The 24,769-nt window shown below is 39.8% G+C and overlaps 1 protein-coding gene across 5 annotated transcripts; it reads right to left on the reverse strand.

The window, feature by feature from the left end:
* Positions 1-305: 305 nt before the first annotated feature.
* On the reverse strand, positions 306-24,769 carry LOC137099967 (TANK-binding kinase 1-binding protein 1-like). 5 transcript variants are annotated; one of them, XM_067477465.1, is made up of 13 exons: positions 24,468-24,768; positions 12,284-12,524; positions 12,037-12,168; positions 10,448-10,552; positions 9,509-9,692; positions 8,864-9,057; positions 8,131-8,192; positions 7,914-8,020; positions 5,992-6,182; positions 5,632-5,904; positions 4,728-4,808; positions 4,410-4,637; positions 306-3,580 (listed from the first exon to the last, which is right to left on the reverse strand). In XM_067477465.1, the coding sequence occupies exons 1-13, from the start codon at positions 24,539-24,541 to the stop codon at positions 3,452-3,454; spliced, it is 2,001 nt and encodes a 666-aa protein (XP_067333566.1). In that variant the 5' UTR covers positions 24,542-24,768; the 3' UTR covers positions 306-3,451. The 5 variants fall into 5 exon arrangements, 4 of the variants coding, with proteins under 4 accessions (XP_067333566.1, XP_067333564.1, XP_067333565.1 ...); XM_067477463.1 differs by having other exon boundaries at positions 8,131-8,198; positions 24,468-24,767; XM_067477464.1 differs by having other exon boundaries at positions 8,131-8,198; positions 12,290-12,524; positions 24,468-24,766.

Genomic DNA, 24,769 nt, shown 5'->3' on the forward strand with positions numbered 1-24,769 from the left:
TAGAAGTTGTCACAGTTCCTCCCAGAATGAAAAATGAAAATATGAATTCCATTTTATAACAATCCAGTCAATATTTCCTGAGACATTTCACCTGAAGCCACAAAAGCCAACCTCCCTATAGTACAGTATAAAAGTCAGTGGATCACCAGAATCATTAGGATTCATACTATGAGGATCTGGGGTGTCTGTACGACTTTTTATAGCAACCCATCACAGAGCTGTTGGGTTTATTTCAAGCTTGGACCACTACAGGCAGTTTATTTTCATAGCTGAAAGTAGTAAAAATGAAACAAAAATAATTAGTGTTTGGTTATTAAAACATGAGTTTATACAGTCATCAATATGCATCATCTGACTTGGATTTTTCATGGAAATCACATTACACCAAGTGTAACTTGCACAGTGTCAAACTTCTGCAGTGTGCAGGGCAGGATGTGTTTTACTTGTATGTTTTTGTTACACGGATTATTAATCTGTGCTTCAATTAGTGAGTATAAACAACAAATTCCCTTTTCATAACTAACCAGTTTTACTATAGAAGTCACAGGTCCATATTCCATGTTTATCATCCTGTAGAGTCTTACATCTTAGAGTTTATCCATCTCTTTGTTCAGTTTATTAAAGTTTCAGTTTGTTACATTTCTATCAGTACATATTTCTGACATATGACCACTACATCCTCTCTCAAAACAAGTTAAAACAACCTGAAAGTTTATTCTCGACCAAGGGAAAAAAATCATTCAACAGCAACAGCATTTCTTAGCTTTTTCGGGAGCTTTGAACTGTATCGCCTGATCTTTATTATTGTACTAAATAATACATTAATTCGATCCCAATCATATTAAACTCACATGGCTCAGTGAGAGCCAAGTCAGAAGATATGTCTATTGTGTTTTAAGTCCCACGTTGGACATCTTTCAGGATTGGTTTTAAATGTTTTGGCTAGTTGGACTATGGAGCTGTGTGTGATAAAGTCAAATACCAACCAGTATGTTAAGCTATTAGCATCAGCTTGTGGAACTTACTGCTAATTCTTCCCAAAAAGAGCCACTGTTTGCTGTCCCTTGAATAAGTCAGTAGTTATAATAATAAAATTACAACTCATTTTTTGCTTAAGTTTGGCTTTTATCCTTTACGTTTCTAACAGTTGAAAGTCAATATATCTTTTTTCAGTGCTGTAGCCCATATGTAAAGAAAGGGAGAATGATAACACATCAACATGTTCAGTAGGATATTTTCTCTGGAGTCACTGTAGGTGGCTCAGTCCCAACACTATGGAGCTGATTTACACCCAGAACAAAAAAAAATATAAACTCATTAATATGTTTCAAATGTAAAATGAACGTGATGAATGTGTGAAACAGGATTGTAAAACATTTTCAGTTTCTTTTATTGACCCATACAGGCGATGGCAGAGTTTTTTGTTTGCTTGTTTTGTTTAATCCTAAACTATATTTTATACTTCACAAATTTGGAAAAAAGTTTATATTTATAAATTAGTATTTAATAATTATATGCTACTACATTCCTACTATTAGCATAGGATGAATGCATCATGATTATCTTTCAATCTCATACTATTTATCACATAAAACAGAATCTAGCAATAATAGGTAGTTTCCAATATAAGAGCAAGATCAAGTTATACTTTGTCATATTCTGTCGTATAATAATAATGAAATACTAAGTCCATAATTATAAAAAATAATATTTAATTCTGAAAAATGGAACTGGCCTAAGAGTGGCCAAAGAATTCTGTCTATGAAAATTCTATAATTAAACAGGTAGGAAATGTTGTAAAACCCAAAATCTTAGGTAATAATAAATATGAAATCCAGTTCATCTAGAAAGTATTCACAGCACCTAACGGTCCATCTTTCAACAGGACAATGACCCTAAGCATGGCTATGGGACAACTCTGTGAATGTCCTTGAGTGGTCCAGCCAGAGCCCAGACTTAAACCCGATTGAACATCTCTGGAGCGATGCACCGACGCTCCCCATCCAACCTTGAGAGGAACTGCAAAGAAGAACGGGAGAAACTGCCCAAAAATGAGGTTTGCCAAGCTTGTAGCATCATACTCAAAATGAGTTGAGGCTGTAATTGGTGCTAAAAGTGCTTCAACAAAGTATTAAGCAAAGTAGGTACAAGTGATTTTCTTCGTTTTTTATTTTTAATAAATTTGCAAAGATTTCAAACTAATTTCTACCAAGTTTTCATTATGTGGTATTGTTTGTAAAATTTTAAGGAAAATAACGAATTTCATACATTTTGAAATAAGGCTGTAGCATAACAAAATTTGGAGAAAGTTGTGAATACTTTCTGGATGCAGCGTAAAGTCTCACAGTTTCCCATAATTAAATAAACTGAATCATAATGTATTATCACAAATTTATAGATCATTATAAACATACTAAGTACTAGTATAATAACCGTAATATATTGTGGGAAAAATATGTTTTGGCAAATACAGGATTATACAGGATTATACTTTCTCAAATTTAATGTTGTGATACAATCACATCATTCTCCTAACTGAATTATTCTGGCAGATGTAATACTCCATAGATTTCAATTTTTTTTTCAACACAAATGTTGTGAACTTTCCTGTAGGTTGCATTGTTTATTTGATCACATTTTCTGTTGGAGCTTGTACTGTAGTTAGTTTTTTAGCCAATACATTTGCCCCGTTTGATGCCATGAGCCCTGAACTATTTAATGTATCCTTTGAACATTCTTTTGAAAACATGGACTATAATGGCCTTTGTCTTTTTTGGAAGCCAACTATGAAACTACATATTTTATCATCACGTCCACACACGTTAAGTTGCCTACTAAAATTACAGTTGCTTACTAAAATGTTTCCTCAGTTCAATTTAAAGGTTGTCACACATTCACATTTGTATCCTGCCACAAGTTTAGAGCATTGACATGCAGGTGGTTTGGTGCACACGGGTACATAAAATCAACAGGTGTTTCTGATATTGCATGTGTTGCTGTGTGTCTCCAGGGCTGCTCTCAGAACAGCATACATTATGTTGCCAACAGAGCTTCAGCAGCTGTAAGTATTGCACTGCTTGCATCTGCTATTTCATCAGCCTATGTACAAATTAGTTTGTGAAGGAATAAAAGTCACAGAACTGTTTATACAGTATTTTGTGAGAAATTATGGGAAATGTATATCTCCTCTGAACAATAATGAAATAATTCACAACCTGGAAGTTCAATGATAAATATATGAGTATGGAAAGTAAAAAAAAGTGACTTCCTCTATAACTGGAGGGTCCCTGGTTTGATTCCACAGAAGATATAGTTGGGCAAGTTCCATAGGGAGCACTTACAGTAAAGAAGCATGCAGGCTTATTAAATCATTCCTGAATTGAACCTAAAAAGGAATCAAGATGCCCTCTTCTGGTGCCCTTTTGATTTTTTAAAAAAAAGGGAAAAAAAGTCAGATCTTGCTGTTTTCTAAGTGGGAGTCGATGTGCTTGATGAGGGCGTCGTCAGGGTAACCAGTTGGGAAGGTCAGCTGACACAAAGGACAGCTACGAGTGGCACTCTCTTCTGACTCCATCCATAACTACAGACAAAGGAAGATGCAGGTGTGAAAACAGTTCACATTACAATGCTACGTCCTACAATTTAATCAAAAGCCCTGATAACATTCCTGGTTCACCTATCTGGTAAAAGGGACGGCTCTTTGTCAGTGAAGCACGTTTCTGTTTAAACAAGACATTAATGGAAAGACCTGATGACTGTACTTGTATAATCATTGCTGGAGAACAGCGATGGGTTACAAAAGTGTTATGTTGTGAAGAAAAACACGTTTCGTTTGTTCTGTTATTTCACCGCTAAAGTCCTTGTTAGTGGTCAGTAATCAAACAGTGCTCATGTATATTAACCACAACATTTTATTACAGAGACTGGAACATGCCATGGGATTAAAGGAACTGCACTAGCTTGGTTCGAATGTTATTGATCAAATAGATTCCTAGTTGGTTATGTTAATCACGACAAGATGTTTTTGGGACTATTTACTCACTTACTTTAAGTGTTTTGCACAACGTTTGCATGGATAGAAGTTGGGAGTTGAAGTTGGCTGCATGAGAATTTAAAAACCTCTTTAAAAAATAAATCCAAAATAAAGACACAAAAGTTGACTGTGTCTTATCAGTTGGTGACTTCACTGACCAAGAAACCAACTCTAACAGTTAAACTCGTTAGTGCTTGGACAAAACTCCACTCTAATTTACAAATCTGTCCTTACAGTGCTGTAATATTTAGTGTGAGTTTTGGTTTTGTATTTTGCCGTTTATCCTTTTTGGGCTTCTGCAATGTACTAATCTGCCCACCACGTTTGCAGAGGATCTGTTAGTTGCTCTGTGCAAATCTGATCATTTTCTACTCACGTTAATCGAGGGCCATGACTGAGCATGCTCAGTGTTCATGTAGAGAGGCAGATGGCAGGACAGGGTGGCAGGGCCCTCAGGGGCTGAGAAGGAGGGATGGTGGGGCTGTTTCCTAGGAGACGGGAACAAGGGATGAATGGGCTGTTCTCTAGGTGACAATGAACCAATCCCTTTTGCGCCCAGCGTCCGGGGTGGGCTGGCAGCCGGTGACAGATATGTACAGACATCCTGTAAATGTACACAACGCACACAAAAAGTTCAAAAAAACAGCTTTAATGATACGAGCACAGCCACAGATGTCCTCATTATCATTATTACCTCTTCATCATCAGAGGACTGTGGTGGAGTCACCAGTGGCGTGGGCTCCAGTGGGTCATCAAGGCGACAGAAGTGATGTACCTGGATGAAAGGGAGGAGGGCATTATGATTAGTCTGCACCATGATTAGGCTAGAAAAGGCTAGAGAATAACATATTCGTGATTCATTAGAGTTTAAAGACCTCATAGTTTCTACTAGAGCCCCACAACAAGTACTTATGAGCAGTCTTTAATCAAATTTCACATTTTCTGTACCTTAACAACCTCTTTGAGATAAAAAATGTGGGTTCAGGAGTGGTCATTCTAGGAAAACGTCGCTCTTGATGGCTGTGGAATCCCAGCGAGCTGCAAAAGCTGCAGCTCAGTCATCTAATATGATCCTACTTGTTCTATCTGCAGACTGCAGACATTGTGAACCACCAGTCCTTCCTCTCTGCACTGTCTGACTTAGACATCTCTAGCACAATTTCTGCCTGGCTCAGATATTACCTATCTGGGTGGACCTTCAAGGTATTTTTCTAGTTCTCCATCTATACCACAACACTGGGTTCTTCTATCTGCTGACACAGCTTTTCCTATTTTCACTTCTATGCCGATGACACACAGCTCTTCCTGTTCTTTACAATAGGTGGTTCCACTTTCACATCACACATTTCTGCCTGTCTCTCTGAAATCTCTACTTGGATGAAAAAGAGACATCTTTAACTCGACCCTTCCAAGACAGAAGTTCTAGTCTTCCCAGCCAGACCTATAATACAACGCAGAATCATCTTACGATCTTCAGTGACCCTACATTTGTGAATATATTACCCAACTCCTCGTGCAGGCATTGGTCAAACCTCTTCTTAACTACTGCAATATTAATAAATTAAAGCATGACAAGGTCCTTCACTTAATGGGCTTACCTCAGCAACCATTGGGAAACCTAGGTCAAGAGCACAGTGATGAGGACTGCTGCTCAGACTACTGCCTCCACCTCTCTCTGCTCCCCCACCTCCAACTCTTCTCTCACCTCCAGCTCCGTGAGCTGAGGCTGGCCTTACTAGGCCCAGCAAATGAGATTTAGTTTTGCTGTAGCCTTGCGTCTCGCTCAGAATTGACCTGGGCTTGGGAAGGGTGGACACTGGGTCCCTCATCAGGCGAGCTGGGGGCCTCTGAATGGCTGATGGGTCAGATACCTCAGAAAAGGAGAAGGACAAACGGTGAAATGACTACTCAATGCAGCAAGGTTTCATTGCAAAATGAAACATGTGACTAAGTCTCACCTCGGAGTAACTACGGCGACCCTGGAACTTTGCTCGTAGACGGCTGCTGGTTGGCTGATGAGAGTAGGAGGCAGGTCCATCGACTGGAGACAGAGGAGGAGAGGGGCTGGGGAGGAGCCTGTCAGGAGAAAGTGAGGGGCGCTGGGGAGAGGTGGGTGAGAGAAGCTGAGGAGCTGGGTTAGGACGAGAGACTAGAGGAGGAAGAGAGAAACAGAAAGGAGAAATGGATTTAGGCTTCTTTAAAGTACAAGTACTGCACTAATGAGCCACTAATAAAAAACAGTATTCAAACACCACTGAACTTAATGCTGTTGATAACATGAATGTAGAAGTCTTCTTAGGTCTTTTCAAGTTTAATTCATGCACAGATTCAAGGGGAAAACCACTTAAAAAAAACAAAGCTCTGAATATTTGAAAAATCCTCAACATTCATTAAATAAATACTAATCACTAATTGATCCGTTAGTTACAAGCAACAATTTAAAAAATCAAATGCTGAGAACTAAGCACATGTGAAAATGAAAAAGTGTGTTGTCTGTCAACACAATTCACTGTGTTTAGCAAATAATAATCCATCATTCAGTGTTTAATTACAAATATATTTTGTTTTAAGAACCTGCATCTATAAAGTAATTTAAAGAGCATGTCACTAAATTAATGTAATGTGGTGAAAAAATGCTTTTGACTGAAGAAATATAAAATTAAATTGCTCCAAAAAAGTACATATACCTTAAAATTGTACTTTAGTTTCGTATTTGCGTAAATGTACTTAATTACCCAGCACATCGACCTGGACCAAGAGACCGACCTCAACCATGTTCTAAAGGGTTCACAAGCCTTAAAGTGCCACATAAGCGAAGAAATTCCATTTTTACACATTATTCATCATTAGTGTATGTTTTTTCTGCAAAGTGATGTGACTGTTTACCTTTAAACCTTTTCGTTTCTTGACATTTCTGCTTTTATTGACAAGTTTACAGTGCAGAAGCAGACAGTAAAAGTGCAGAAGAAAGAAAAAAAAGATATTCAAATAGGTCCAGCTGGGATTGATTTAGTGACACTGCATGTGCATAGAGCTTACATCTCACGCACGAATACTTCAAAGTGATTTAGAATTTGTTCTCTGATCACCGTGTCAATTCAGTCTGTCATATTATGTAACTGTAAAGCATGTTGCACACTCATTAGCCGACATGTAGGCCGACTCGGGTCTGTCTATTCATCGTGCGGGAGACAGTACAAAACATGGCTGGCTCATCATCTCTGTTAAGCTTTGAGTTTTGACTGGTTATGTTTTTGCTTTAGTTGTCTGCATATTGCCTAATTATTGGTGCAAACTGACCTGAACTTGCCTTCTGCCTCATTTGTTTTTAAAAAAACAAATGTGACAGAGCAATTTTGTTTCATTTGTTTCATGTACTCTGTAACTTGTACCTTGTGCAGCGTCGTATTTTTTCAGTTTATTTTGGAATCATACTGTGATGCCAGACGCATCCATCTTGGCTGACTTTCCCTAACTAGGGCGGGAGCAAGAACAAGCCACAGGAAATTGAGATCTGTGCTTTATTAAAAGTGTTTTTAAACAAAGTAGAAATACCTAAAAAGAAGACTTTGCTGTGGCCAGTTAAAGTGAAATACTCAGCTATTCATCAACCATGTCAGGAAGCTTAATCCTTTAGTGACGTTAAGGTGCATCCAGCTAAAACTAGTGCATTCTAATACCCCAGCCCTACGATGATGCGTTTAAGGACCAACGTGTTGCTCTTCATATTGGTTGACTGTTGTAGTGTGCAGTTTATATTAGGCATTTGTCACTTTGAGCCACACTCATTTTAAAGCTACTAAAGCCAACATTTGCCATGTCTCTAACATCAGTCTCGACTCTGAAGTCCTGAAACCGAATACCCAATCAGGTGGCCTACCAGGATCCTGGGAGACGTGTCGCAGAAGGTCGCTCTGTTTGGCTGCCAGACTGCGAACACGACCCAACTCTTCTGTTAGCTCAGTATAGGCCAGTGCTAGATTCACTCTGCAACACATAAAAAGAGTCTATACATTAAAAAAAAAACAAAAAAACACATAAAAAGTATTAGTATAGACTGCTTTTAAAATATTGTCTTCTTTGCAAACAAGACTCACTGTTCATCCCCAGCTTTCTTTATCCATTCTACATCACAGTGCTCACAGTGTAAGGACAACTCCTGAGACTGGCAGAAAGAAGACAGAGCTGTGGTTGGGACTGGACAGTAGCACTTCACAAACTATTTAATCCAAATGTTTATCTATCTGCTTTAATTATCCTGAGCACTACAACTATTTTTATTGATTGATTTAATCTGTGTTCATAAGGGAAACAACTGCCTTGTTTTGGCATGTGAGCACTATCCACCCTAGTGTGTGAACAAAAGTTATGTATATAACCAAACCATACCAAAATATAACTAATGATTAATCATATATCAACTGAAACAGTTCAATACTTGGCACCAATAAATGCTGACAAAGTGGCAACTCCTTTTGGTGCAGGCCATTTGAACTGAGGTGTTTTTGTAGTTTTAGGACAACGGGACAACAGGGAGAGTAGATAGATCGGGGTTTGATAAACACCTTAATATTTAAGAGGATACATTAATTGCTAGATTGGCTCTGCACATGGTATTTAGCGACATTAAAAAAACATAGAATACTTCCAGCCTTTGTACAATTTATCAGCTGCTATCAACTGTCGCTAAATCTCTTCAACTCAATTCAAATACTTTTCATTCACTGCATTTTACCAATTTCATGCTTCACTTCACTTTGGCCATTAGCACTGAATTAAGATTGATTTATTAATAGAGCTGCAGCAGAGTGTGATGAGTATCAGGTCTACCTGCGTCTGGGCTTCCTGTAGCTGGGCTACCTCCTGCTGCAGCCTCTGAAGCTCAGCCCTCAGCTCTTTCTCCCTCTGACAGGCTCCCTCGGCCTGGTGCCGTGCCCCCTCCAGCTCGGCCTCCAGTTGTTGTAGCTTCAGGTCTGAGAGGGCATCCAAACTGCGGGAGCTCTGTAGCATTGGCCCACGACCCTCTGACAAAAACAAATAATTAAGATTCTATAATATTATTAATAGAGAATCTGGCTTCTATGCCAAAATGTATCTTTGTATATACTGTACATTAGCATACATTTCATTATGAATTCAATACATTTTGACTGAACTCTATATTTCTGAAATTGTTTTCAAATAATCCAAAAGAAATAAACAAATAAAAGTAATTCAGATATCAGGCCTAATGAAGAAAAGCCAATTATATTATCTTAATTGTGCCAAATTCTCTCAGATGATGTGCTTTTCCTAATCTGGGACAGTTTAGACTGTAAACTGGAACTAATCACAGAGCTAAAATGTCTAAATCACTTTTATTTATATACTGTAATACTATCAGCAACACACAAGTAGATATCTAGCCCCAACTTGTGCCATTAATTTGAGTCACAGCTGTTTGACTGGTTCTAACTTTATCAAAACAGAACCCACCTCTAGGTACATCCAGGCTGGCATGTAGTTGAGACTGATGTCCATCTTTGCTGCGTAGTTGAGCACTGAGTTTCTGAAGGGAAGTTTCTCTCTGTCTGAGAGCTGCCTCCAGACTGTGGATTCTTTCCACATGCTGCTCTGCTAGAGTTGTCTGACACATACACAAACTCAAATACAGGTGGGACTGACATAAAATACTTCAAGTAAACAAGGTGGAGATTGGCAGGTGGGTTGGTGCAGCATCAGCAATAATGTGGGTGTAAATTGAATTGAATGGATGAAGAAGGAAGTGAGTCAGAAGGCAAAGCTAGTGACCACTGCATCTAGGTTTCAACCGTCACCTATAATCATTGAGACCAAAAGAATGACATCGCTAATCGCTTTGAGCGCTTATCCTGTTCAGGGTCACAAATGGCTGGAGCCTATCCGTGCTGTCACTGGGTGAGAGGAGGGTTACACCTGGGGCAGGTCTCCAGTCTATCTCAGGCCAAGAGACACACACAGACAGACCACCATGCACACTTTAGAGCCACCAATTAACCTAACACACCTGGCTTTGGACTGTGGGACGAAACTAGAGTATCCAGAGGGAACGTGCACGTGGTGAAACATACAAACTCTACTGAGAAAGGCCACAGCCTGCAGGTAGATTTGAACTGGTGGAGATACAAGCAGCCAAAAATAGATTCCTCCATAGGGTGTAGGGCTCAGAGTTCGAACATCCAGCGGAAAATTAAAGTAGAACCAAAGCTGATTTGTTTGAATGCCATTAGAATCTGATCAGAATGCCTGTGGCAGATGCAGAAAATATTAGAGTATATATTTTAGTGATTCAGAGAGATGTCTGGAGCACTTTGCTGTACCTGTAGCAAACCCGACCCTAACCTGGATAAGCAATAGGAAATGGATGGATGGTTGTGTGTGTGTGTGTGTGTGTACCATCTTGTCTAGGTCTCTCTGGACATTGCTTTTCTCCAAGTGAATCTTTTCATAAGCCTGGATGACTTCTTCCAACCTTTCCTCTCTCTCCTTACCCTTCTGTAGCTGAAACAGAAAAACAGGAGCAACATGTATTTATTTGACTTGTCCTTTAGATATATCATAAAAGTCAGGCCTCATACTTACGGCTTTGGCCATCATCAGGGGTAGTTTTTGTAAATTAGCTAAGTAGGCTAACATTAAAGCTTTGTTACAGAAGATAAGATAGATTAGCTAAGCATCAATTTGATTTATTGTCATAGGTTTCTTATGCATGTGTTTTTTAATGATTCTTAAGCAGCCATCTAAGAATCATTCAATGCATTTATATGGACTCATGTAACCACTTACCTACTTATAGATGGCTTTTTTGAGAAAGCTGATTTAAGATAAGATAAGATAAGCCGTAATTCACTATTTTATTTAACCGCCATGTAAACAGGAAGGTTAGTTTCCGTAATCAGGGTAGGGGATTAGGGAAATCTAATTTCCCAGGTAGCTTACTGTTGGAGAATGTCCATTTCTTTGCCATGTGTATGTGTAACCAGGTTTCTATTCAACCAGCTGCACATGTGTGTAACAAAAGGCTGCAGGCAGGAACAAAAGAATGAACCAGTAAAAGAATGAATGAGGAGGTTATTAACAGGGCGATGCTGCCTCATTTTTTAAAACAAAGTCCCAAAAATTCAGAAAATGTTACTAACACAAAGTGCATAGTAGACATCTAAATAAGTCACTTTTCTCTGTGGAGTTTTAAAATTCAGTTCCTCATCCTCGTATAAGATGTTAGTCAAGTTCAATAGAAATCCTGTGGCATTATGCACTTTAATGATTCACACTCCTTATTATTCACATAATAGTGTGTTTTGACTGTATCTTTTTTACCCTGAATTCAGTTTCTGTGTGTAAATTCAACAAATTGTTGTGTTTCCACAACTGTAACGGAGCATTTCATTACGAGAGGTGCGACAAACAGGGACCATCATTCCCGTGACATCAAATAGTTGCGCTCGTGGGGTGTCTCATAATGATGCTAAAGGTTAATTATAGCATCCATATGAGATACCAAAGAACATAAAAAACATCAATATTTGATGCCTTGGGAACCGTTATCATCTGATGCTGGTGCTGTGTGTTGTCTTGTGCATTAATTTGAGCTATGTGTGCACAACCACAACAACCTTTGGGCTTCAGGTCTAGTTTCCTTAATAAACTTACACTGTACTGGATCTGTGTAGTAGTATGCAGCAGTCTACTGTGTAGACATAAACACGATACTCAGAGTCCAAATCTGTCGCCTGCTGTGAACTAGACAGTTAAGGACATGGGCTGGATGTGGGGTTTGATTTTCGCTATGTGTGCTTGTTCAAAAATGACATACATGTTGACTCAGGTGCCTTTTTTACCCCTCATCCAGCAACTGAACCACACACCCTGTCAAAATGTTGTAGGTTAAATTAGAGAATAGACTGGAATCATTTGGGAACATGCATCTCCAGTAGGATCTCTGCAACTGCTAATCTCATTGATAGTATTACTACTGCTTGTACCTCCTGAGTGAGAGAGTTGATTCTCTGTTGCATGTTGGTGGTCTCTGACTGAATCACACTAGTATCCTTCATAATGGGCTCATAGGAACAACATAGTATCCTCTCCTCTCCAAACTCACTGATCATGGGAAACTGGAGGATGAGAGAAAGAAAAAAACTGCATTAAAACACTACAGTCAAAATTATTTCTTACTGTATTCTATACATGTGTGTGTGTGTGTGTGTGTGTGTGCGTGCTGCTCTCCACCTTGACCTCATAGTGTTTGAGTTTCCTCTTGATGCTGCTGTTCTCTCTCTCCAGACTGGCCAGCCTGGTCTTAATATCATGATAGGCGGCAGCCAGGGCCAGTCCCGATGTCGGATACACGTCATCTGGTAGCCGATTGGCTGACCAGCTGATGCCAGGTATGCCTACATCATCTCTCAGGCCTTCTCCCCCTCCCAGCAGCCCCAGCTCTGCTCTGCCAAAGAGATCCATCATCAGATAGCTGTAAGAGAGGGAGAGAAAAAAAAGTTTTAGCTGATGAAGTGTAGGGAAAGGAAATGTGGACCGGACTCTAGGCTGACAAACAAAAAATCCAATATAGCCATGACAATTAAGCAAGTCACTTCGCACTCTCCACCTCACATAGCAGGGGGCACTAATGGGAGTAAATGTGCCAAGCCTCATGATCTGGCAGAGGTGATAGCCAAAGAGGCGTGGAGCCAACGTTTTGGTGTTTCCCATCTGTTACCCTGAGGTAGATCCTCCCTTTCCTGTCCCCTCTCGGTAGTTTCTATAGTCATAGGGGAAAAATTCTGATCCCAAAATGCAATAAATAAATAAAATAACAGACTGAAAAGAAGAAAGAAGCAAGGATTTGACTAAGTTATGATTTGTGAATCTCAGTACATTCATCTTGCCAACAGAAATGACCAGCCAGTGTGTGTGTTCAGAATTAATATGCTTTCCCAGTCACGTCTTTGCAAGATCTATGAACCTTTAATATTGCTACCAGCTGGGATGACAGACTGAAATTGTTAACTATAAATACAATATAGAGTAATGCCAGATTTATCCTTTTCAATATCCCCATATCCAAGATAGACCACGTTATGAACACAACGACACACCTCTGCACATACACATCTGCAATACACAGGGGTTAACGGTGCCGTAAAAAAGCATCCAATGATGCTGTTGTGTCGTGTTTTAACTGAATGAGTTGTTGTAGAGTTGGACAAACTTTTAAAATGAGTCACATCATGTTTGTGTTAGAGAAAGTGGGTTTGGACATGAAGCAAGGATATAAGTGGATTCAAACAGCAGATTGAGGCAAAGACATGTCCATGAGATTAAGAAATGGTTTCAACCACATTGAGAAACAGTTTTTTATTGCGAAGCTTATGATTGACAATACAAGAGGGAATGAGAAAGAAAATGACAGAGAGAAATGCAGTTCCCGGTAGGTTATAAGAAATGTCAAAGCTGTCACACAAACATTGTTGGTGCCTTATCCCCATATTATTTAGATGTCACATCTCCCCCGCTCCATGGAGGCCAGATTTTTACCTCGCCTTTCCAATCATTTGCATCATGGCGAAGGCAATGTTGCATAATTGTTTTTTGATTCAAGTGGGTTGGAAAGGCATTGTTATGTGAACACAACGTCTCATTTGAGATTTTAAGACTGTTGCTCGAATCCAGTGTCTCACAACAAGAGAAAGTTGACAGATGACAAGACTCCGGCAAGTCGCTTCTAGTTTGCCAAGAAATAGCACATACAGTTCCTTAGTGAAACCTTAAACGGACATTTGTACATTTCTGTTGATTCCATGTTCATTTGAGTTTGAGAGGTGTATATGGAGTATGGAGTCATTTTCTAACTTTTTCTCTATTTCCAGTCTCATTTCTCACTACTTGTAGAGTAATGATGACTGTGTATAGTCTTGAGTAGCAGTATCATTCTTGCTACCTGTTAGCTGGCCAAAGCAGACAGGTTCAGAACACCTTACGGTGCATTAATGCACTACATAATAACACGTTACAGTAACATGGTTCTTGGGGGGCCTGGTGGCTCAGTGCTAGAGCATTGGGTTGTGATGCAGCAGGCAGTACACCCACCAGGTGTGAACCCACCCAGCCACCAAGGGCGACCATGGTGCAGCTCCCAAGCTCGGAAAGAAAAAGGAGGGTTGCGGCAGAAGGGGCGTCCATTGCCAAATCAACGTGCAGAACATGTTCACTGTGGTGACCCCAGAAGGGACAAGCCGAAAGCTGTTGATCTGAAAGTAACCTGGTTCTTGTCTACAGTAATCACTTCACTTCTGTGCTGAGTGTTGAAAATACTGTGGATATATGATTAATACTTGTAACAGTTGCTTTGCTTTACTGTTCATCCCCTCATATGAAATAGTAAAGAGTGAAAAAAAAGCATTTTTTTAATCAGCATATTTAATCTAGGGGCGGCTGTAGCTCAATTGGTGGGCAGTTGACCATGGACCACAGGGTCAGTGGTTCGATCCCCGCTCCTGGCTACATGTCGACTTGTCCTTGGGCAAGACACTGAACCCCAAGTTGGGTCTGGTGAGCACCTTGCATGGCATCCACCACCATCGGTGTCTGAGTGAATGGGAATCAACATTGTAAAACGCTTTAGATAAAAGCGCTATATAAGCGACTATTTACATTTCTCCAATTTTCTTTAATTTCTAAAAGATAAGATATAGTATAACATTGCATAAATAATATCAGTGCAAAAGATTGCACCCTCATTTGTGAAATGTTATCTAATACTCTGTATGTCCCTTTGCCTCTATAACGTCCTCCAACCTCTTTCTGAGCAGCATTTGTATCCTTTCAGGTGTAATATTAGCCCAGTCTTCATGGCAAAGATTATTGCTAGTCTAGCATGTATAGCCTTCCAAAAATCTATACACGGGTTTTCAGTGATATTTAGTCTGGAGACTGGGAAGACCAAGGTAAAACATTCACTTTAATCATTTTAAAACATTCTAAAGTGGACTTGGATCATTGTCTTGTTGAAAGATCCACTGCCTCTTCATTTTTAGCTTTTTGACTGATGGTAGGAGGTTTTACTTTAAGATTATTTATTTTTTATTTTTTGGGGTCCTTTTGGCTTATCCCATCATTGTCCAGATTTAATGCAGCCATTTGGCACAGTTTTTACACCAGATGCCCTTCCTGACACAACCCTCCCTAATGTCTACCAGGCTTGGACCAGCACTACAGAGCTGTGGAGGGGAATGGGCTCTAGTTGGGCTGTTAAGGGTTCAGTGTCTTGCCCAGGGACACATCGAAATATATAGCCAGGGCTGGGGATCGAACCACTCACTCTGTGGTTCGTGGACAACTGCCCAACTGAGCTACAGCCGCCCCATCTTTATGATCTTCGGATATTGGGCTGTATTCATTCTTTCTTCAGCACAATGCAGACCTCCAGTGCCTGATGCAGCCATACACCCCTAAAACATCAGTAAACCTCCCCCATATTTGACGGTGAGAATGGTGTTTTTCTCCTCATAGGCAGAGTTAATTTTTTTCACATACACGTGTGCAAATTATTATCAAATAATTCAACTTTGGCCCAATCAGACCACATGATCTTGTTCCAAAATTGATTTGTTTTTTTCTCCTTAGCATCCTCCACGTTTGTCGGGGTGACTGTGGCGCAGGAAGGTGGAGCAGTTGTCCACCAATCTAACAGTTGTTGGTTGAATCCCCACCTCCTCCAGTCACATGTCAGTGTCCTTGAGCAAGACACTGAACCCAAACTTAGTGGCTCCTGGTGAGTGTTGGCCAGCTGCATAGCAGCTCCCCCACCAGTGTATGTATGTGTGTGTCAGTGTGAATGGGTGAATAAGAAGCAGTGTAAAGCACTTATTTAGCAAAAGTGCTATATAAGTGCATGTTTTTTTCCAAGACAAACCAGACTTGTGCAGACTATAATTTACTCCAGAGATGTGGACACTTATTCCAGTTGCCTCTACAGAAGTTATCAGATACTGTTTAATTTAGATTCTTGTGTGGCTTTTCAGGTGATCTTCACACTGGCAAATTTAAAGTGTAAGCCAAATTGAACACACCAGGTGCCATTCATCAAGCCATTTCACCAAACTTTGAACAGAATATTATGAACTGCATACCGCTGTCTAACACATCTTGTGGGACATGTCTTTTCTTTATCTCCTCTGTGCGAGTAAAGTTTAAGAGAAGCAGGCTGTCACAGTGTACCATGTGAAGACCACCTCCAGTTCTGAGACCAGTGACTTGTTCATGGGCAAGAAGAATATACGATAAAATGAAATAGAACTGGCTTCCCAGCTCAGTCTCCAACGTCCTTGAACAGTAAGTTGTTGCTCCCTTGTTCAGCATTTGAGTTTGTGTGTGTGTTTGGAGCCTAAACAGAGCTGCAGTAGCAGAGAGGGAAAGAGGTCAAAGCATCTCTCTGCAGAAAACACCCACTCAACAACCCACAGACTATGTCTCTCTCTCACACACATACAGCCCACACACTGCTCGTCTCTATCATCCTTCTATCTGGTTCTTCCTGTACACCTCCCACTGAGATTTCAAATCAATTCACCCAGCTCTATTGACTTTTTTGCAGTTGAACACACACACACACACACACACACACACTATCACCCAAAGGCAGATCAGAGCAGGGCCATATGTCCTCGTCACACGGTTGTTTCATTTATTAATGGACTAACGGCCCATATTACCCATAACCCCCTGCAGTCAAACTCAAAACCTAGTGTTTGCTGTGATGGCATCCATGTTGCCTACATAGCAAATGTTAGCACGATACCTTCAGTATTTCATTTTATTTACTGTATTTGCTATGTGTTTGAGATGCCACCTGAAGAAATTAAAGACAATGGGCAAATAGAGCCAAATATTTCTGTGATCAAAGACTGAAGCAAAAAGGCAGGGATGGAGAGAGAAATAAGAGCTTTACTTAATTTTTACTATCTTCACCAAAAAGGCTTTTGATTTCAAATTTGTTTGCTCATTAACAGGATTTCATATCTATATGTAAGATTTATAAAGTACATTTGGCTCATAGATGTACAGATGTCACACAAACACTGGAACATCTAGATGTGAGGCAGCAGTGCTAACCACTCCACCACCATGCTACCCATAGTTGCAATTATGCATATGTAACCTAGAAATGATGAAGACATCAAGATATCGCATTTACAATTTAGTTGCGTAGGAATGTAATTTTTAGAGTGAGGTTTTGAAATAACAGTTATTAATGGGACACAGATCTATGTGTTATGACAATATACAGCGGAGCCTCGTCCAAGAGTATGTTTATATTCTTGTCTTTAATAGACTTACCTATTTCTAAGAGTCATTCTCATATGAGTACTTCCTGTCAAATTCACTAAACTCTGCAAAAACCTTTCATAAATATAAAATGAAAAGATGTGATAGTTAAGATAATCATGCCCCTACAGTAAAACTGCCATAAAAGGTCACATGTCGCATTTTGTTTGGGGTAAAGTTTCATTCACAAAAATATAGAAGAATAGAGAAAATTCACACAGTGGAGCTATAAATCATCAGTCAAAAACACAGCAGGTTTAACAGGTTCAGCAAAGTGCAGTAGAAGACCCAAAACGTAAAGTAAAGACAGAATGGTTCAGGCTGCAAGTTAGACTCTAAATAAACATCTTTCTAAGGTAAATTGCTCTATCAATATCATGCAGTGTGGCAAAAGTGATGATAATGGCAGAAAACAAATAGTAGGCGATGTTATACCACTGAGTGTTAGAACAGATATTAATACTGCATTGCAACCCAGAAGCAGCGAGAGGAGGAGGTGACTTTTACCCGAAATGTAGAATATACTACAGTGACTGATACTAGTGAGTACTAACGTTTTCTATTCAGGTTTAAATATTCACGCTATGACTGAACCTTGACACATTATTGGAGTTTGTAACGCAGCATTCATTCATCGTCTAATTAAGTTAAGAGTCAAGCTCATCGCAGGTGTCACTGTGCAAAAAGATCTCAGGACTAACAACCTGTGTAGCCACATACAGAGACAGACAATTTAGATCCAACAATTTGAAATGTAGAAGGAATCTGAGGAACGTCTTGCCTTTGTAATTTGTAACCTCCCACTATTAATAGATAAAAGTGTAACAAAAAAGTAAAATGAATTTTACTCCGGACAGAAACAGATGGCTAATTAAACTTAACTAAATCGGACTTAATTAAACTGCTCAAGGAAAAGAATAAAGAGAAAGATGAAAGGAGGATGATCAGTAATAATAAAAACGAGGGGAGATGAGAAAAAGGAGTAGAGAGAGACTATTTGAGGACATGGCATGGCACCATATCTGTGAACACAGCTCGCACACACAGCAGAGATGGTAGAAAGAAAAAGGCTTAAAACGAGGGTGACAGAGACACAGAGAGATGAGATGGAATTAGAATAACTAAAGAAGAAAGAGCATGACATGGAGAGAGAGGGATGGAAATGGAGTAGGTTGGGTGTAAGTGCAAGCAAGACATGTTATTATGTGAATTAGGGTTGAAAAGGAAAGAAATCTATTTTTCACAACAAAAATCAAAAAATGCAAAAACATATTGTTAGACATTTTGGCAAATTTACAAAAGTATTCACATCCTTTATTTACGGTCAGCTGCATCCTGTTTGCCGAACATTGTCTAGAATATCATTGGAGTCCAAAGAATGCTCTGTAGACCTCCACATTAAATTTTTGAGGTCAGGCACTGATGTGTATGAATCCTTTTCTAGAGTGTGACCACAGTGGTCTGAGTTATTGTAAAATGGAATAAGGCTGAAACCACCAGGACTCTTCCCAGCATTGCCCATCAGGCCAAACTGCGTTACTACACTAAACAATGACTAACAGAACTATAGAGGTCCTCTGCAGAGAGGACGGAAATTGCTAGAAGGACGTTTTTTAGGAAAACCGACTTTAAAGTGAATGAGATCTAATGTCCAGATGGAGACCACATAGAACATGTTTAGAGACCTGGAGGTCGGCAAAAATGGGAAAAACGACCAGAAGCTGCTGCTAACAAATGACCCATGTCATTTTTAACCAGTTTTTTTAAGCCACAATTTCTAATAATATCTCTGTGAGATGTTTTTGGAAAATTTCTATTTAACTATTTTATGCACACACTCTGAATAAGTTAAGTCACAAAAATCATATACTATGAGTCCTTTACAAAAAGAAGGACCAAAGCTACATCACTGTGAGAATTGTTGGCATTTTTGTTCCTACTGTATTTTGTGTATTTGTAGTCAGGTCTTGGGCTTGTTGTAGGTCATTCCCTCCCACACACATTCACACAAACACCAACCTAAAACTTGCGCTCCAAACCCCTTTATCTCCCTCCACCTTCTGAACCAACACTACTACTGTTACATCCAGCCACAAAGCAAAGCTCCGTGTTACTCTTGGCCTTATTGGACTTAATCCAGCTGCTGTACAGGAGAATGACTGTGCAGACCACCCACCTCCTGCTAATTTTAGCATTTTGGATGGAGGGGAAATGACAGGTGAAGCCAAATGTGTTTCAGTTGGCTTTTTGAAGAGTAATGCAGTGTTTCATTGTCTTAGACATGTGGCCACGGGGGCATCAGAATCAAACTAGCATCAGACTCAAAGCACCAAATACTAAGCACTAGATATGCTTTGGGTAAATTAACGGTAGCAACTACTGTTAATTTTAACATGTGACTACTTGCCATTTCAAAAGTATTCTTTGAAGTTTAATGTTCAAACCCGACTGTATGATGAGCAAATGGATGCTTTTGTTCATGCTGCCTCCCTTGAGAGACAATTTAACATACAGTAAGGCTGAAGTCAATAATTACCTTTATCGACAATGTTTTTCCCCCATTAGCATTATCGTAGAACAAGAGCCAAGTATGCAAATATGGGTCCCATGTAAAGGGTATTCTGTGAACACAGTCCACTTAGACACAGTGAAAAATACAGTTTCTCTTCAGTACCATGGTTGTGGCCAAAATCAGTGGGCAACTGTGGCACAGGAAGGTAGAGCAGCACCAATCCCCCAGTTGTTGGTCGAAGGGAGTTTCCAGCTCTTCCAGCCACAGTCGAAGTGTCCTTGAGCAAAACACTGAATCCCAACTTAGTTGCTCCTTGTGAGCATTAGCCAGCTGCATAGCAGCTCCCCCGTCGGTGTGTGAGTGTGAATAGGTGAATAAGAAGCAGTGTAAAGCGCTTTGAGTGCCAAAAGGGAGAAAAGCTATATAAGTGCAGAACACTACTCCCGATTTATTATATAGTTTAGTTTGCCATTTATTGTGAAAGTCTAACGTCAAAGAAGGCAAAGCTATTCATTATAAAGTGGCCACAAACATTTCACAATGTCACAAAAAAGTAGTGTAAGTGTTGCATTTTACAGATGCAAAAATGGTCAGTGATAATGTCAGTAATAATGCAAATAAGCGTCAGACATCTCCATTTACTGCTTACAAGTGGGCAAACTATTGAGTAAGTGATCCAATCACACACTGCCCAGCCCAAAAAAAAAAAGCAACACTAATATTATGCTGGACTGTCTTTAGCTTTGATTATAACACATTCGCCGTGATTTCACTTTCAATTAATTTTCTACCAAGATCTTGGACTGATGATGGGAGAGTCGCACAACTATGTAAAGTCTTCTTTAACACATCCCAAAGATCTTTATTAGGGTTAACGTACGGGGCTCTTTTCTTTTCTCTATCCACTTTCCACTCATCACAACTGGTCAGGGCAGATGGCTTTATCCCTTTGACATTAGGGAAGAAAAACTCTATTGATGGAAAAACCTGGTTATTCAGTATATTCAGGTATTGACCTACTAATTGTATCAGTCAGTTAGAGTCTCATTGCTCATACTATGGAGGTTTGTATTTTGGTCAACTGGCTCCTCCAGAACTACTCGAGATCACATCATTTGAACTCTTCAAGAAAAAAAAAATCAGCACGGTCTCATCCAACACACAGTTTCCACACAGACACACACATTGAGAACTAGCTCGGTCACCTCGATTGATCATGTGTGTGACAGTGTGACAGCTCTTAGAGAATATGTTAAAAGCCACTGATTGACCTGCGTTTCTGTGTGTGTGTGTGAGAGCTAATCCATCATGTCCACATATGGCTGAGCAACGTGGTTAAGAGGTCATTGCACAGAGTCAACTTTCTGAATCCCAGTTTATTCCTTGAACTGAGCCTTCAGGGCAAAGCTTCTCTACCTTCTCCAGTTAAATGCATTAGACATTTTTGGAGCGAATTAGCTTGGTTGTCTTGTCCCAGAGGCACCGTACTTGACCCCTATAATTAGTTCTGCAGGTGGTCAGCAGCTTTGTAGCTAGCTGACCCAGTGCTAATAAGAGCAGACTAAGTCAAGTCTGGTTTAAATCAAGACTTGGAAACAGACCTGAGACCTTAAATGCTAATAACATCAGACAGATATGGGCATCCACAAAGTCATGGTGTTCATTGCCCCAAACTGCCACCACATACATTAACGATATGATGTAGAAACTAGTACTGTAATCTGTAATTACACCAGTAAAAAACAAAAGATTTGTAATAAACAGCAGGTTGTGTATCAGTCTACAGAATGTCTACATTATCTGCTTAATTAGGGTTGGTTTGCAGTTAGAATAAAGAAGAGAATAAACCACGGACATATTATCAGAACTGCATGGATACAGGATCAAAACACAGAGTCCAGTCCCTCCTACAAAAGTTGCTCAGTGGTGCACATGGCAAAAAAACAGCTTCCAGCTTCCTGTCTTTACTGTAAAATTTGATGATTTTCCTGATTCCACATCTAGCGACCTCCTCCATTTAGGACTCTCAGCTCCCCACACATGAGTGGGAATACAACAATCCTACAGTTCTTCCAGACTATTCAAATAATACTGAATAATTGGGGCTTTGATGCTCAGATAAATGTATTCACTATTGTATAGCTGCTCATTACTTCTCTATGCGGAAAAAGCTTTTCGGGCCAGTGTTTGTCACTGCTGTATGATCCAGGGAGAAAGTACAGTAGTGGTTTGGCCTTAACATCAGAATAGCGCAGCTGCTAAATATATTTGTGAGTGTCTCTTTGAATGTTGAAGCGACGCTAACAAAGAGAACAACTAGTCACATATTCCACTCACTCACATAAACTAGTTTCTCCCACTGTCTGTGATCAGCCAAAACATTGATACCATCTGTTAGTTGTAATATAAAAGTATGTTTTTATAAGAACATACCAACAGTGACCTTAAACCCTTAAAGTGACCTTATTCTTTTATTATTTACTGTGCATGTTTTAACAAAATAACCATAATCAGTATTTTTTAGAATACATTGTTTTTATTGTTAGTGAAGGTTACGTGTTATAGTAGAGAAGTTTTTTAGACCAATACTTGTACTATTTACTTGCTAGACCTACAGAGGTACAGGTTAGGAAACCAATCTGGGTTTCTGCCATTTTTGATATTAGAGATAATGCATATTTGCTCCAAGTCTATGTGGACATGGTCCTGAAAGGTGTGAACTTATTAACAAATAAAAAGGTGGGGGCTTTGTTTCTAGCAATTAGTTTAGATTTAAATTAAGTAGCTACAAACATTATGACATACACATTTGGATAAGAGGCAGCATGGTGGTGGAGTGGTTAGCGCTGCCTCCTAACAGCTAGTAGAGGTCCCTGGTTCGAATCCCAAGGTGCTGCAACCTTTCTATGTGGTGTTTTTATGTCCTCCCTGTGTTTGTGTGGGTTTCCTCCCACAGTCCAAAGACATGCATATTAGGTTAATTGGTGATTCTAAACGGCCTGTAGGTGTGAATAGTTGTCTGAAAGAAGAGAAGTCTGTCTGCGTACGTCTTTCTCTGTTGGCTCTGAGATAGAATGCCCCCCACACATTGGAATATACTCCAACCCCCCCCAACCCTGAACAGAATAAGCAGTTACAGATAATGGATGGATGGATGATACAGTGAAAATATGTCTGCAGACAGTGCTGTGATGAAGTTAAGAGGTGAACTCTTAATAGTTAACAACCATATTTATCTAGATCGTTCACCAAACATACTATAATCGTTTGAATTGAGAAAAAAGTTCTTTTGTAGATATTTAGTTTTTTTGCTTGTGTTGACATGTACTTTTCAAACCACATTCTTATTGTTATTGGTCGAAAATGGTCAAATTCCTTAATTTTTGCTAGTTTTAATTTCAAGGTTCTGCCAAATTCTCTGGCCCCAGCCTATAATGTATGTGATAACAAATGGAACAAAGTTGTCCGAGAAACAGACAGCACAATACTGATTTTAAATTCATTTAAAATACAGCATTAATGAGGCATTAAAAAGACAATAAAAAATAACAATCTGTCCTATGTTGCACATTTTAACTGTCAGCAACTGCTTCGAGACAAAATGTATATATTGACTTGCTGTTTCATAGCATGGAAATATACTTATCAGATCAAAAATGTGTGTTAAAAACAACAAATGTGCAAACATTTTTTTATGAATGCATAAACCAAACAGGCCAGCCAGCCTTGGTAGTTGTGTATCTGGGTGAGGTGTTTCAATCATCTTTGGAAAACAATGGAAGTGGGCAGCAAATTATTATCAAAAGCTTTTGGATTGTCCCCTCAGGGGTCGTCACAATGGAAAGTGTTCCGCTGGTTGATTTGGTATGAGTTTTTGTTCTGCCACAAGCCTCCCCTTTAAGGTGACCATTGGTGGCTGATGAAATGAAATTATGAAATGAAAAAGGCAGCATAAACTATTATAATGACAAATCATTTGTTAGTATTATATAATAACAAACTATAATAATAATCCATAATTTGGAAATTCTGCAAAATGTTTAAAGTAACCGTTAAAAAGAAGAGGGTTCACCCCCCTGACCATCCTTTGTGGAACTTACGCCCCTGTATTGACTGAATGCCCAGAAAACCTTAATCACCTCAACGCAACATCGCATCTGGGCTTTATGTCAGATTCACGAAAGCCTCGCAATCCGGTAAAATGTCCTCCCTGTTCATGTTACAATCGGCACTGACAATCATTTCTGGTTGCACCGTAATCCACGGTGCATCCCTAAAGCGCCGCATAGCGCAACTGTGGGAAGAGTTTCCACCATCCTGATTGGTCTTGATAATATATTTCCTGTTTACATTGTCAGTGTCCGTGTAGACACAATTCGTCTGCTGTCCCTCTAATATTCATGGCTTTTCCCCGACAGCGTCTACCGCTGCGCAACCAAAACATCCCAGCTTGTCCCGGCTGGAAACACTGAAATCTGACCGAGGTTTGGAGCGGAGGAAACTGCAGACACAGGCAGACATGAGCCACGGAGACATAATGACAAGTTAGAGAACGGACGCGCACGCTGGTTTACTCACGGCTCTGTAGGAAAACCATGGAGATGGTGGTGCTGATGGTGCTGAGGAGGGTCGACATGACTGGAGTCTGACATCAGCGGTGGATGCTACCGTGTGCGTGCGTGCGTGTTTGTGTGTGTGTAGCTCCCCCTCCTCCTTGACCACAACCGAGCAGGGGAGGGTGAAAGAGGGAAAGCAGCTCACATTAGTTCTACTGACTGGTTCACAGATGAACATAATCCCAACACATCTGTTCCCAGTGAGAAGCTGCACACATTGTAGGGATCCATGAAAAAAAGGTACTCGCAGATTCAAACCAGGGT

The sequence above is a fragment of the Channa argus genome, chromosome 15 (genome assembly GCF_033026475.1).
Source record: "Channa argus isolate prfri chromosome 15, Channa argus male v1.0, whole genome shotgun sequence".
Taxonomy (NCBI): domain Eukaryota; kingdom Metazoa; phylum Chordata; class Actinopteri; order Anabantiformes; family Channidae; genus Channa; species Channa argus.